General features: G+C 45.7%; 2 protein-coding genes across 2 annotated transcripts; one reads left to right on the top strand and one right to left on the bottom strand.

Moving 5' to 3' along the window:
* The first annotated feature begins 4,126 nt into the window (after nt 1-4,126).
* MRPS14 (mitochondrial ribosomal protein S14) lies at nt 4,127-6,780 on the top strand. The gene is made up of 3 exons (XM_017836927.1): nt 4,127-4,256; nt 4,937-5,095; nt 6,281-6,780. Exons 1-3 carry the CDS (start codon nt 4,218-4,220, stop codon nt 6,461-6,463), a joined length of 381 nt encoding a protein of 126 aa, XP_017692416.1. The 5' UTR covers nt 4,127-4,217; the 3' UTR covers nt 6,464-6,780.
* Nucleotides 6,781-7,970: 1,190 nt separating this feature from the next.
* On the bottom strand, nt 7,971-13,479 carry CACYBP (calcyclin binding protein). The gene is made up of 6 exons (XM_017836928.1): nt 13,349-13,479; nt 12,563-12,755; nt 11,813-11,909; nt 11,190-11,289; nt 9,731-9,825; nt 7,971-8,281 (listed from the first exon to the last, which is right to left on the bottom strand). The coding sequence occupies exons 1-6, from the start codon at nt 13,367-13,369 to the stop codon at nt 8,122-8,124; spliced, it is 666 nt and encodes a 221-aa protein (XP_017692417.1). The 5' UTR covers nt 13,370-13,479; the 3' UTR covers nt 7,971-8,121.
* Between the last annotated feature and the right edge of the window lie 1,852 nt (nt 13,480-15,331).

The raw sequence follows: 15,331 nt of genomic DNA, 5'->3' as shown, positions 1-15,331 counted from the left end.
TTCAGTATTATGGAAACTTAATTAAATTAATGATTGCAATGAAGGCTATCAATGACTGCCAACAAAAAAACACCACACCATTTATTTAGCAGGGTTGTTTCTTTTGTCTACCTTTTTTTACTTCCAGACTGTATGAGCCTTATCTATCACTACAGAAGTTTGGGATTATTTGAAATGGTTAATAGAAAAACAGAATTATAATCAGCCAGGGAGGTACTGTGGTTCTAGATTCATCCTTATATTTACCTCTTCTTTCATGCCAGTTCTTCTTCGACATCTGATAAGCAAGATGTATTGACTGTTCATACATGATTGAGAGATTGCTTTCGAAATCCTACATATTCATGTGCAGAGAGGTTTAACACTATTTGCATATTTCCTCATTAGTATAAATATGCATTTTGTTACAAATGACTCAGCTCCCTTCTGTTACATCAGTAACTTCCAGTTTAACTCAGTCTTTCCTGAAGCAAATCTTTGTTCTGTTGCCTGCACGGCTCAAAAATTTTGTAACTCCTGTATTGGATCAATTTTATTTAGTCAGTGATAGACATTTTTACTATAAGTAGTATAATCAATAAGGTACTTTTATTGTGAAAATAGTGGTGAATTTCATTTTATGTGGTAAAGAACTTAAGACTCATAGAATCCTAGAATTGTTTGGATTGGCAGGGACCTTAAAGCTCATCTCGTTTCACCCCCTGCCCCGGGCAGGGACACCTTCCACTAGCCCAGGTTGCTCCAAGCCCCGTCCAACCTGGCCTTGGACACTTGCAGGGATCCAGGGGCAGCCACAGCTTCTCTGGGCAACCTGTGCCAGGGCCTCACCACTCTCACAGGGAAGAATTTATCCCTAATATATAATCTAAATCTATCCTCTTTCAGCTTAAAGCCATTCCCCCTTGTCTGAACTTCTACTGGCTTTCAGCACTGTCTGAGAAAAGGTGCACAAGAAGGCACAGAAGAGCTTTTGGATAAGAAAATATCAAGCAATAACCAAATAGTGTCTGTTGCAATTATAAGAGGTAAGTGTGGTCAAATTGCAGTACAGTCTCATGACAAATGGAAGGGCTTTTAAACGAAATAGTGTCACACAGAACTCAGAGCCCAAAATCAAAATTACTAGGAACAAGCATTCTAAAACAATTCAACCTTAGCTCCATTAGATCCCAAGGCAAAACTCCCATTTACATTAGCAGATGTGTGGTTTCATATGGTTGGAGGAGACAACCTGGGAAAGCTTAAGCCCTTCAAAATGCAGTGACATTAAATACTACTGTATGTTTTGTAGTAATAATACATGCCCGTAATACAGGATTATTGATGTTTATGTAAGGCTTTCAAAGCCTTAGAGGGCATCTGCTATGAGAAGTCATACAGAAACTGGCCAAGTTTTTCACTCAGAACAAACAACAGGAATCTCAAAGGAAATAATACTTTTCTCTTATCTTTCAAGTACTTTCAGCTGTCTGGTTCAGAGCCCTTCTGATGCAGCCACCACTTGAAAGGTAAGCTGAAAAGTCACTTTCCTCTCCTGTTCCCACTCCAGCTGCAAACCAGCAGCAGTTCCTCCATGAATTTAAGTTCCCAGGGACCAGATGAAAGGAACCAATAGAAGCCTAGGGGTGTTTCCCTCCTACAAACTGCCTAAGGAGCACGCTGGATTTGGGAGCAATTCCCCTACTCAGTATCAGTCTTGCATACCAACAGGAAAAACCATTTCCTATTTGTTTTATGCTCTGCTACTAGTCAAAAGCCAGAAAGCCTCTCCAGCCTGGTAAATCTGGCTGAAAACATCCCAGGAATGTTACTGAGACTCCCATACTGACAAGCACATTTGTAGTATGATGAGAAATTCAGGTGGAGTAAATCAGAAAGTAAAAAGAAAACACTTTTTAAACTCAGCAGTAGTTAAACACAACACTGTACTTAGCCAGCGCAATACTTAAAAAAAACTCCCCTGAGAACTTAAAAGAAAGCAATATACATGTTGTAGGTACCATTAAGGTACCCACACGATTATTTTAACCACATACGTTACTGAGCCCAGTTTTTAGCTAACAAACTCCCAGATTTTGAGCAGTTCCTTTGCTTTGCTACAACCAGAAGCTGTGCTGAGGGAGCTGAAGGCAGCAGCCCAAGGAATATCAATGCACATCACTAGCCCTTGCCAATCTCAGCTGGGGAAGTGCCAATCACACAGGTGATGCTGGTGAGCAAGGGAGAGATTCAGCCCTAGCTGAAGAAACAGTTCTTCCCACACTCACCAGTTCCTCCCAAATCTGGACCATCGAACAAACATGAAAGGGGAAGTGAAACGAAATATTGTAAAAAAGAATGAGTGCTGTAATATCCAAATACCCTTTGATCACACTCCCTGCTTTATTTGTTGGGATGATATTCCACTGATCACTTTTACCAGCTGGAAAGCTGGTAACAGACTTGCTATTACATCAGGGACCAAAGCTTGAAATTCTCTCCCTGCAAACATCAGAAACCTGCTTTCAAGCCAGCCACGCATGAACACCCCAGAACCAGGGTCATAAACAGTCCAAGGTTTGAACTGGATGCTCACAGAGGGTTGCAGCCCACAGGCTGGGCAGGCGGAGCTCTTTCTCCTGCTGCAGTTTCCCCTCCATAGACAGACTCTCACACTAGTTTAAAGCAGCCTTTTGACTCCTCAGGATATGAATGGAGCACAGGGAGTTGGGAAATGAGGCCAGTGAGCAGCATTTCACCTCTCTGTGGCTCATGAGACCCAAGTAAAGCAATGAGAATTGAAAATAGCTATCCCTTTGCTAGCTTAGTGCTCTGTAAACATGTACTAGTGGCTTCGGCTGGGCACCTCTGAAGGACAAACACCTTCAGGATAGTTAACACCTGGGTTGGCAGAACAGGCTGCGGAGAATTAGCCACTTTATTAGCACTAAAAATTATTTCTTTCCACTCATCACCATCAGCCCAGGTGAATAAGTTCCTGGGGAAGCTGTTGACGTGGATAATAAAATTTGAATCAGCCCGCCAACCTGGCCACTTCTTCCAGATTATTCCATACTTCTGCATCAGAGTAATATACCAGGCATCTCAGTTAAACACCGGGCACGCAGACAACAAGCAGCTTGACAAACCGAGAGAATCTAGCTTCTTGAATGACTTTTTGGATACAGCTGATACAAATGGAAAATTCAATCAAAACTATTAATTCAATAGCAAAACCTTAATGCATGTTCTCCCTGAAATCAGGACTTATTTAAAATGCTGCGTAAGTCCCAGTCAGCAAACAGGACAGTTTCTCTCACTAAATAAGAACAATAGAAGCAGAATTTTCCATTTTATTCACTGTTTGGGGTTATGATTATTCAATTTTTTCTGTAAGGTGCTGTAACTTATCCAAAGGTTTGGGTATTAGGAAAGGGTTCTTCCCCCAGAGGGTGGCTGGGCACTGAACAGCCTCCCCAGGGAAGTGGTCACGGCATCAAGTCTGACAGAGTTTATTAAGTGTTTGGACATCGCTCTCAGGGACACAGTGGGAGTGTTGGGGTGTCCTGTTCAAGGCCAGGTCCTTGTGAGTCCTTTCCAACTCGGGATATTCCATGATTCTATGATTCAAAATTCATGAGTTGAAAAAAAAAACAAAACATAAACAAAAACCCCACAAATGACAGATAGAAATTTAGGAATATTTCTAGGCGATAACCAAGCAAAAAACCTCCCAAGAAACAAAACTCACCCAGCCTTTAGGAAAGCTGTTGGCAGATAACCTGTCCCACAGCAGGGACAGGCAGGCAGGACACGTGGTGTTCCACACAGGGACCCCACAACGGCGGGGCGATGCCTCTGCATCACATTTTCCTGCTGGGACAGCTTTCCCTGTCACTTTTACAGCCTTTCCCCACACCCGGGATCCCTTTGCTCCACCCGCGGCCGGACCCTGACGTTTCTGTGGCAGAGCCAGCTTCCTCTAATGACGAGTGGTGCCAGCGAGCCCTGTCAGCAGCTCTGGGGCACACAGCACAGCCCTCTGACCAGTTGGGGCTCTCATTACGCTTCCAGCCGCAGAACCATCAGGAACTGCGGGAATGGAGGGCAGGGAGGCGGGAGCTGCGGGAATGGGGCGGCAGGGAAGCGGGAGCTGCGGGAAGGGAGGGCGGGGAGGGGGGAGCGCCCAGAAGGGCCGCACCCGCCATGCCTGCGCGCACGCGCGGCGCGGCGACAAGATGGCCGCGCTAGGCTGGGTGCTGAGGGCGGCTCGGCAGGTCAGAGCGATTCCATCCATCCATCCCTCCCTCCCTCCCTCCCTCTCTCCCCGCTCTTCTTCGGGGCCATGTGCCCGGCCGGGGCGCTGGGCAGCGGGCAAGGGGGCTGCGGGTGTTGTTAGATGGCTGCGGGCTCGGCCCCAGCCCCGCGGCGGCCCGGACTGCGCGGGTCGGGTATAACGTGGGTTCGGTGTAAGTTGGGGCTCGCTGTGCCTCCCGTACCGTGAACTCCTCGGCGCCTTCGACAGCCAAGCTGGGTCACACGTTACCCTTCTTATACCTCATGGCAGTGTGCAGCTTCCTCACGAAGGGCAGCACCGATCTCTGCTCCCTGTGACCGGTGACAGGACCCAGGGAAGGGCTGGAGCTGTGCCAGGGACGGTTCGGTTGGATCTCAGGAAAAGATTCTTCCCCCAGAGGGTGGTTGGGCACTGACCAGGCTCCCCAGGGCAGTGGTCACGGCCCCAAGGCTGCCAGAGCTCCAGGAGCGTTTGGACAACACTCTCAGGGATGGGGGGGATTGTTGGGGTGTCTGTGCAGGGCTGAGATTGGACCCAATAATCCTTGTGGGTCCCTTCCAACTCACAGCATTCCATGATTCATGGAAATAACAATTCTTATGTAACTTGGGCAAACTACATGCAGCAGGCAGGTGTGACAAACTTCATTTCTTGAACTAGGTTCTCCCCTCACCCTGCCCAGGGCAGGTGCGGACCTACTACGTGGACTGGAGGATGCTGCGGGATGTCAAGAGGAGGAGGCTGGCCTATGAGTATGCCGACGAGAGGCTGCGGATCAACGCCATCCGGAAGAACACCATCCTTCCCAAGGAGCTGCAGGTACCAGCAGCCACCCCACAGCTGTGCCCAGCCAGGGCACAAGCCCATGCATGGCTCTCACTGCTGTGATGTGCTCCAGGTCACTTTATAGACCCAGATGGCTGTGCCAGGTCACAAGTGCTTGTGTTTGCCCAGCTCACAAACACAGAATGTCATATTGCAGTTACCTCAGCCTTTTGGGGCTGTGTACAACAACACTATTTGCCTGACTGGAGGATGTGTGTGCTGGGTTGTGGGGTTCTGAGAATATGTGATGTTACATGGTTACTTCTATAGCTTCCTAAATAAACTTTAGATTATTTTTTTTTGCTTATTTAAAGACCTGGAAGCCTCATCCAGCCAAAACCAGCAATTTGATCAATTAGAAATGCTTAATTTTACTTCTTGCCTGAGCTACAGGCATGTGAAGGCTGCATCAGATCTGGCTGTTGGATCTGTTCATAAAAATGCACATATTCACTGCTATGCTCTCAGCAGAGTGCCTTACTAAGCACTAAAAACATTTGCAAGTATCAGATTATTCCTGTATGTATTGGATCTGGCTATACCTAGTTATGGCAAGATCCTTTTACACTTAAAACATCCTGAGAGAGAAAATGTATGAATTTGCTTTTATATATTGATTGTACCATTCTCTTGGTAAGTCTGGCTGCTGTTGGATGTTCTTACAGGACAAAACCAAGAAACACTGGAGAAAAAAAACCAAAAGAAAGCCCTGTAACACCTTCCAAAGTACACTGTATGTGACCCCTTTTACTGACATCAAAGCACGTTACCTGGGCAGGTAGTTAATAAAAAACACTTATTTAATTCAGCTTATCTTAAAGGATTAGCCCACCCTGCAACAAGGAGAAAGCCAAGTGGATTTTTGACTAAGTATAATTCCTGGCTTGAGGTTGTTCAGTCTGTAATAAGGTTAAATTTTGGGTCTATTAAAGGGCTAGCCCACCCTGGCACTTGGACAGAGACAAGCTGATTTGACTATAATTAGTGGCTTGAGATTGTTCTGTCTGTATAATAAGGCTAACTTTGGGGTCTCCATGTGGATCAGTTTACATTCACTGTTGGGATGCCCAGAACGAAAGGGCTGAGTGAGGAAGACAGCAAAGTTCACTTGTGAGGTGGTAGAGAAGCTTGTGGTGGTACCTACACAGGTTAACTCAGTGCTGTGGCCTTCTGCTTTAGGAAGTGGCTGACAAGGAGATCGCAGCCCTGCCCCGGGACAGCTGCCCTTCGAGGATCCACAACAGGTGTGTCCTGACATCCCGCCCCCGGGGCGTGAGGCGGCGCTGGAGGCTCAGCAGAATCGTTTTCCGCCACTTTGCTGACCATGCTCAGGTGTCCGGGGTGCAGAGGGCCATGTGGTGATCACCAGGGGATGTGCGTTCAGGCAGAAAACACAAAGCAGGCTCATTTGTGCATGTGAGCAATTAAAGCGAGACTGTCCTGCCTGAGAGTCCAGCATCAACGTCAAATAAATAAGAGAAGGACGAGAAGTTGTGCTGATTCATTAACCTCACTGGAGTGCAGTTGGTATCAGCTGACAAGCAGCACAACTGCACTAAATCAGTCTGTGTGAGAGGCAGTTTGATTCTGAGGAAGTTCCCTACCCGACGGTTGCAGAACTAAGCTGAGGTTTGTGGTATGGGCAGTGTTAGAAATAAAGACATACAGCACGAGGCTCATTTAAGTTGGTTTTTTTTTTGCCACCATATGGTAAGTTCACAGTAATTTGGGTAAAAGCATAAATGAAACTGCACAACAGGGCAGTGGTATTCTGCCACAAACAAGGGTGAGCACAGACTGGGGATAAAACATGGCCTCTAGATACTCTTGCTATGCAATATATATTTATATTGACAATGAGACAAAGTGGCTAAAGGACCTGTTAGAAACTACAACGTGCTACCATTTCTCTCCTGTCTGTAGTGCAGCGCTTAGTCCAATGCTTCAAAAACAAGGTAGCAAGTAAGTCCTAGTCCAGACCCTAACAAGAGAGTAGTGGCTCCCTTAAGTCCTAAGGTAACAACAAATCTGCCCTTGGGAGACTCATGAGAAGGAAGCAGGAAAAACACAGTAACAAGCCTGCTGCTAAGCTCATGTTTGCCCTGTACTCTTCTTCAAAGCAATGCAATAAAGGGGCAGTGGCTGCTCTGTCCCCCTCCCCAGCAGTGGGGCTGAGAGGTGGCAGTAAAGAGGCCAGATACCACTAGCAGCAAAGTGACAGCAACCCATGACCCCCAGCTGAGTCACATTTTGGAGTATAAGCTATCTGAATACACTTCTTACTCTGTTTCCTTAGAACTCTTGAGAGGTGATAGGCAAAGTGGAGCTGATCCCTCTTTTCTTCACACACTGCTAGAGCCAGGGCAAGTTCCCTGTCCAGCATCAACAGCTTACTGCTCTCCTGTGATTGATGCCACCTCAAAGACACCCCAGGGAGCTCAGAGTTGGCACTAAAGAGCTGCTTACATTTCCAAAATTCCTAAGAGGTTAAACAGCCAGTAATTAATTTCTGAGAGTAATTATTAAATTTTAATACCACAGGATTAACACCACATTGTTTCTGCTTAAGTATCAAGTGCACAGCACAGTGGTTCTGCTTTCTTCAGTTCTTCACTTTCCCACATCTAATCAAAAAGCCACACCCTGTGTAGTGAGCATGACATTAGTCCCAACAACCACATGGGTACAGCTGCCATGTGTACTGGCAACAGAGGCCTTGACACACCCTACTTTAGGATTCCTTTACTTTTATATTCTCTTCTTGGTCTCACAGCACTCCCCACTCATCTGAGATGCTTTTTCAAGGAGAGGTAAGGATATACCTATGCTCCACTCCTCAGGAAACCGTGAACCACTTGACTGAAGGAAATGCTTTATAAGCTATTTTATTTAAATATTTTCTCCAACCTGAAATGGAAAATGACTGTCTTTGCTTGGAAGAAGGTCGTATAAACGATGATCTTTGCAGCACAGCGTGTCTCACATGGAAGATCGGTATTAAGGCGGCTCTCAGAGTACTTTCAGATATCCATTGGTATGTCCCCTTTGTACTGCTTTTCTCTGCTTTCCACCCAGGCCTTGTTGATGGTGCGCTTCATCTCATCGTCTCCTTCCGCGTACATCTTTTTTAAAATGTTCATGAGCCCTTCACTGGGATCTGCCGTGTCGTAGGCAGCCTTCCTGCAAGACACACACGTGAGGAGGTCAGGTATATCCAGCAACTCTGGGCAAAAAATTAAATGCTAACATTTGTTTGAAATATCCTGGTAAAAGTGAGGATTTTGCTTTGGTTAAGTCTTTAGATCATGGCGATCTCACTCAGATTCCAAGCAGGGAGAATCTTAAGGAGCATCCTTAAACCAAGAGCCAAGTTGATTGGTGTACCCAGAGATGTCCTGTGGGGCGGGAGAGCATTTTGATGGGAAGCATTTTGCACCAAACATGACCTGGAGGCACTGCCCTACATTAATTTTAAGAAGCAGAAGTGAAATAGAACAGACACAGAAAGTGCCAATAACAGTGTTACGTGACAGGCGAATAAAACCAGAGAAACGACCACACTGAGCTCTTTGAAGTGACCACATTCACAACCCAAAAGGCTTTTTTCTTCTGCTTCCCATTTTTCAGCCAGCCTCCAGAGGTTCACTGGCTCCTTTTTAACACCTTGCATTTCAAAGCAGTTTTCTCAGCTGAGAAATTGTGCCACCTGCACAGTCACTACCTAGGCAGGACACTGCCACTACCACCCAACTATACATAATGCCCTCTCTGGCAAAACTGCCTCTATCCCGTTTTCCAAAATCCTCTAGGTAGCTCCTTGTGCAGTCTAGCTGCAAAAAACGGCAGAGCACAACAGTGCAGCAGAGGGAGCAAGTTCCCCACACCCTGGGCTAAGCACCAGCTGTGCAGACCCCAGCGCTCAGAAGCTGGGAGGTGTGTTTGTATATAAAATCATTATATGATATACATTTATATATATACATATATATATATATGAAAGTTTCTTGTCCCCAGGTATTTCCTGCTGTCATATGCCTATATATGTCTAAGCTGCCTGTTGCTCCAAAGCACTTCGAGTGATTCAAGTTGGCTTGGGACTTTGGAAAATCATCTAAGTAAATAAAGACCTGTTTGGCCAAAAGCAGGCTAGGACTTTAGTGCAGGCACTTCACACAGAGGCGACAATAATTATTTAGACCAGCAGAGCTGCAGGGAATATATCTGTGTATTTCTATACAATATACCTACCTGAAAAAGTCACCTCACTAGAGCAGCTTCTGCAATGAATGCAGCCATCAAAGTGCAAATGAATCCTTAATTGGTTGATTCCCTTTACAAATCTCACCGCAGGTCTTTCTCTTGTATTTCCCATGATGCAGCCTTCATCATGAGCAATAAAACAGTAGAAGAGTGCCAAACAGCTACTGAAAGTGTATCTCCTCTGCTGCCAGTCCTACAAGCACCAAAAAAAATCCCCAAAAAACCTCAAACATCTTAGGGGCCTGTCCCCCAGCCCAGTGATTCAGACTCTGGCTGTAGTCAGTACAGTACAGACCTCTTCCAGCAGTCCTAAGGGAACATGGAGAACAAGAAATGGAAAACAAGATGGAGGGTTGAAAGGACACTTACTCTTTCTCTTTGCTTTCTTTTTCCACTTGAGTGAGACAATCCCATTTTTCCTCCCGCTTCTTCTTACACATCACAAGGACCGTGTCTGTTTTTATCTGTATGGTGAACACCAAGGCATGAGTTTAGAATGCTACATGAAGGGATCCTGGTTACAATGAATAAGATTAGCTTATAACATAGACCTCTTCCACATGCACAAATTCCTGAAAGGTTTTTTGTAGCCTACAAAAACTATAGCATGTGCTCAGCTTTAAGGCACGAAGTATTAACCTCACTGTGAACAATTTAAATGGTGTGGTAATTAGAATTCTAGTACAGAACTACAGTACCAATCCAGAAGAACATTAAGTGCTGCATAAACACCGTTCAGTGATTCTCGGGATGCTCAGGTACCCAGGGCTGCCTTGTAGAGGGTCTAGACTTCCTACTGGACTTTTCCAAGCACACCAAGTTCAGGTAGATGCTCTTCCAATTTCTCTCTCCAAGGATAAGAAACTATTTTTAGGGTATTGCTTAATTTTGCAGCATGTTTGCAAGTTACAAACAAAGCCTGTTTAATTGCAACCCTGACCTAAATTTCGCAAAGAACTCCCACTTGCCACAGCAGACAAGAGTGCTGCTGCTTCGCAAGTAGGTGACCACTGCTCACTTTCAGCCCATATTAAAAAATCACCAGAGCATCACCTTCATTTATTTCAGCTGTTTCAATTTCACTCTATCCTAGTTTTAGGGCAATTTCAAATTGAACCATCATTTCTTCCCATCGTGCAGCAGAGAACACACACAGGGTGTGCGTCTTCACCACGTGAAGCAGAGAACACACACAGGGTGTGCGACACCTCCCTAAACCTGGAAAGTTGCTACAAGTAGTAGAGCGTGGATATCACCAGCTGCAGTCAGCAGCAGTAAAATGTTATTAATGTTCTGGTTTCAGTTGGGATAGAGTGAATTTTTCCCTTGGAAAATTAACCCCAGCGGGGGTTAAACCACACCACCAGTGTTCAGTTCTGGAACAATACACCCTTACCAAGGCAGAGCACGTCTCAGACTTTGCTTTGGGAATTAAGCCTCTTTAGGCTTCCCAAGATTTTATTCTGCAGACAAATCTCTTAGACCTTAAAACTGCAGAAAATTTCTCAGAGGTATTTAAAAGATACAAATGGATGCTTGGTGGAATTTTCTGCTTAATTATTTCTGAAATCCTGTTGGAGAGCTATTTAAAAAAAAAAAAAAGCATAGTATATCCAGACACAATCTTTTGAAATAGGATTCCAGAGACTAATTCCACAGTTATGACAATCACAGATTAATAAGAATCACATTCACAGTGCAGAGACTTTACAGTAGAAGGGAGAGACTGAAGGTTAGGACTGAGTCTCCTGAAATAATCAGGCAATGAACATGATACTTTGTGAGGGACCTAAATTATCTCTTAACAGACAAGGTGTCTCAAACAGACCTTTCTAGAGCTGCCTTCCACAGAGATGGGCTTCAGGAGGTTGTTGAAGGTCATGGTATAGTTCTTTCCATTCAGGTTCTTCACCAGTAGATCAAATGACCTGGAACCAGAAAGTGGAGGGAGGAAAGGCACAAATATTCCAATCATTGCAATGTCTGAAAACCCTTTAGCAGATCTATTTCTTGGGAAAGCAGGTCAACAGGCTTGGATTAGTTTCTTCCCAGGGCTCTCAAATGTTCAGTTGAATTTTAACACTAAGAAATTAAAAGGACAAATCCTGACTTCACAACAAATCAAGATCTTCAGGGTCCTTTCTACTAAACTCCTACAACCTTGGAAAGGCAGATTTCTTTAATGTCTATTTAAGTTCTATCAGCATCAAAAAAACCAGGGCTGACACTAGACGTCCTGTCAAGCGTGGTGAGGTGCAACAAGCACTTGCAAAATGAAAACATCCTGATACCCTCTAAGGAGAGCTGTACTTAAGAGTATGTCCTGAGTGCTACTAAGAGCTAATACAGCTCAAGTTTTAAAAAAGAAAAAGGGAGTGGGGAGTAAGGGTTTATCCAACACTCCTGCATTTCAAACAGCGTTCTTGTTGTGGTACAACCAGATGAACTCACCTCTCTGTGAAATTCACCTGCACATTCTCAGCTGGAAGCTTCTGGACTCCATTTAAAGAGATGTAAATCTTCACAAACTTATCTGACTGATCCCAACCTGCAAGTGAAAAAACAGAGATTAACTTCTACTTTTCCTCCATAAGCTTCATACATTCCATTCCAACTCACTCCACAAACTCCCCTAGAATGACTACGAACTCTGCCTTACTGAAACAATCCTCAGAGGGATAGGGGAAAACATGAATTATTCAGAAATAACTCGAGAGCAAAAGGAGGTCTTTACATGTAGCCCTGTTCCCTAATTCCTGCAAATTCTGAGAAAAAACATGCATCAGCTGAGGTGAAAGGAGAGCAACCCCATCTGTGCAGGGGGACTTGGAGGCAGCTGTCTGCTCCTGCTGCAGTTTCCTTGACCCACTTTTTCCCCTACTCCCTGCATCTTGAGCAATTCCCTTTCCTCTCACCTACATGGCAAGCAGAGAAGCCAAACCTCACTCCTTCACTTCTGCTAAGCACTAGGTAATGGAAAAAGTACCAGCTGGTACACCAGGGATCCTTAATGCATCGCACCAGGACCATCACACACACTGGGGTTGGCATGGCAGGGTAAGCACGTGGTACCTTTAAAGTGGGGTCCCAGTATGAAATAAAAACTTTAAAAGGTTTTGCTATAATGATAAGTGGCAACTCTAACTCACAGTAACACCACCCTGCCTTCTCTTCAGAGAGATGCTAGAAAAATAATCCTACCATAATTGTTTATTTTCACTGTGTACCCTCCCAGTGACGACTTTTCTTCCTCTACCACATCTTTGGGCTTGGGCAGGGGCTGATTCTTGATTTCTATCTCCAGCTTGTGTTTCTCTGCCAGCAGGACATCATGCACCCGCTTCCTCGTGGCCTTCGTGAGCAGTTCTTTAACCTCCTCCAGATCTTTCTGCAGCTGGTTCAAAACCAAAAGGTCACATATATATTAGACACAGTTCTTTGTGCTCAGGGCTCACCGCTGAGCTCTTTGCGACAGTTTCCCGTTTTCCAGAAGCTTCACGTTTATCAGGTCATTAGTTTCGTTAAACCCAGAGCCATCCCTTCCTCACCCCCTGTGAGATATACATATATATGTACTGTGGATATATAACCATATAAAACCATATATATAGAACTATCAAATCTTAATTCACAGAATGGCAGAACGGGTCCGGTCGGAAGGAACCACAATGTGTCACCTTGCCCAGCCTCCCTGCTCAGGCAGGGCCACCCTAGAGCACATGGCTATTAAGGCTGGGAAAAACCCTCCAAGATCATCAACTCCAACAAGTTTTAAGCTTTCAATGTCTAACCCTTCATCATTTAAGAAACGACCCGAACCGACAGGAGCCGGGCGGATGGCACGGCTCCCCCGACACGCCCCGCCGCAGGGGGAGACCCCCGCAGCCCTTGGCGACCGCGGGGGCTGCCGCTCTCACCCCGCTCCCGCCAGGGCACGGACCGCAGCGCCCGGGGCGGCGAGGCCGGAGCCGCCGGAAGCCGCCTCACCTCCTCCCGCGCCGCGGCCATGGCGGCTCCCGCTGGAACCTCTGGAACCTTCCGGCCGCGGGAAGTGACGAGACACCGCCCGCTCCGCCCCTCAGGAGGCGGGACATGGAGCCTTCCCGCCCCCGGGCGCTGAGAGTTACGAGGGACATGGAGCGGGACATGGGGGGGGGTGGGATATGGAGCCTTCCCGTCCCCGGGCGCTGAGGGGTAGGAGGGACATGGGGCGGGACGTGGAGCAGGACATGGAGCCTTCCCGCCCCCGGGCCCTGAGGGGCGGGCGGGACCAGGAGCTTTCCCCGCCCCGAGGCTCTGAGGGGCGGCCGGTGCCGCCCTGAATTTGCTGAATTTGCAAGGGTCTAGGAAGGAAACCGTTTATCCTTTGAAGGCGACGTAACGGCATGGTCTAGGTTGACCTTGCTGCTATCTCTGGTCTCTTCAAAAAACAAATGGCAACAAGAGTAACGCTTATATAGTGGTTTGCATGAATATCTATGTCTGATGACTTGGTTACAAGAAGCCTTGTTTCGATTTTCAAACCTTTTGTCGTGATTTCACGCAGTTTCACTGTAACTGTCACCTGTCTTGCTCCAGTCACTCGTATCTCATGTGTGAGAGCACACCTTGTTTTGTAAGAGGACTTTGCTATAACTTTGTGAGGGGCCGGAGGCTGAGGAGCTCCCTGCTGCGGGCAGGGAGCACGTTTTCTTTTGGTCATCAGATTTCTCCCACTGGTTTTATGGTAGACGCCACAGAGCTCATGGCTGCGAAGGCCTCAAATAGTTTTGCAAAACAACATACTGTTTTCCTTCTTCAGGTAAAGAATATCAGGTTGATGCAGTGGAGTTAATAATGATGAAAAGGGAAGAAATTTGCGTTCCCAGCCTTTAAAAGGAACAAGGCTCGCAAACCGAGTGCCCCTTTCTCTGTTGGCTCCTCATTTTCACGGAAAAGATTATTAAGGTTGGAAAAGACCTCCAAGGTAACTCCAACACGGTTTAAGCTTTCAAGTTCTAATCTTTCATCAGTAAAAAAACCCAGTTCAAACTAACAGCAGTTGGGTAGATGGCACAGCTCCCCAAACACGCACTGCCTCAGGGAAACCCCCACAACTAATGCACAGTGAGCTTTCTAGAGCAAAACCTAGAAACCTTTCTAGAGTCTAAGTTACTGCTGGGAAGTTTTTCCTAACCTGTAATGTCACAATGTGTTCTCAGGGAGTGACTTTGGGAGTAAGAGAAGATTTACTTATCAAACCATCTGGAAGGAAATGTAGCTTTTATTCACAAAATGTGGCTATATGTGTGTAAAAATACACCGGTGTAATGCTACCAAAATTCTCTTTAAGTATTTTCCTCATTGAAATAAAAAGATGGTTCTCACAATTCTTACTAAATCAGCACTTTGAGCACCAACAAAAAAGTTTCTATATCCCCAGGTTCCTGCTGGGCATTAAGATTTCCCACAAAAACAAAAATAGACAAGGCAGCATCAATCCTTCTCTCAGTAGGAATGTGGAGGAGGGAGCATTTGCTTCCAGATGTCCTTTATAAACAGCGGAAACCAAGGCAGGACACAGCCCTTCAGTGTTTAAAAAGTCAATTTCTGTAAAAAAAGGTACCAGTTAGAACACCTGTTTTACCAAGCTGGGGAATTCCAGCTCATTTGCCGATTTATGGGCTTAGGTTTGGGGTTTTTTTCTCTTCTAAAGTGAATATCTAGGAATTAATTAATCTGTGAGGATATTTACTTTGCAGAGGTATGGAGAAATTTGATGATGAATTCACAAAAACCCTGAAGCCAAGGATTGATATTCAAGTCTGCATTCCCCACAGCAGTTTTAACAGATGTTGTACTGAGGTGTTTATTATAACCCTCTGCTGCAGTGCTTCAGAATCTGCAGTTGGAAAAGATCTGCAAAATTAACTGTGATTATGTTTTATTTTCACAGGAATGAGCTTAAGCCTGACCATCTTCAGGAACAGC

Source organism: Lepidothrix coronata, unplaced genomic scaffold (genome assembly GCF_001604755.1).
Source record: "Lepidothrix coronata isolate B3197 unplaced genomic scaffold, Lepidothrix_coronata-1.0 Scaffold288, whole genome shotgun sequence".
Classification (NCBI taxonomy): domain Eukaryota; kingdom Metazoa; phylum Chordata; class Aves; order Passeriformes; family Pipridae; genus Lepidothrix; species Lepidothrix coronata.
Note: the sequence above shows the minus strand (reverse complement) of the source record. Positions and strands in the feature narration are given on the sequence as shown.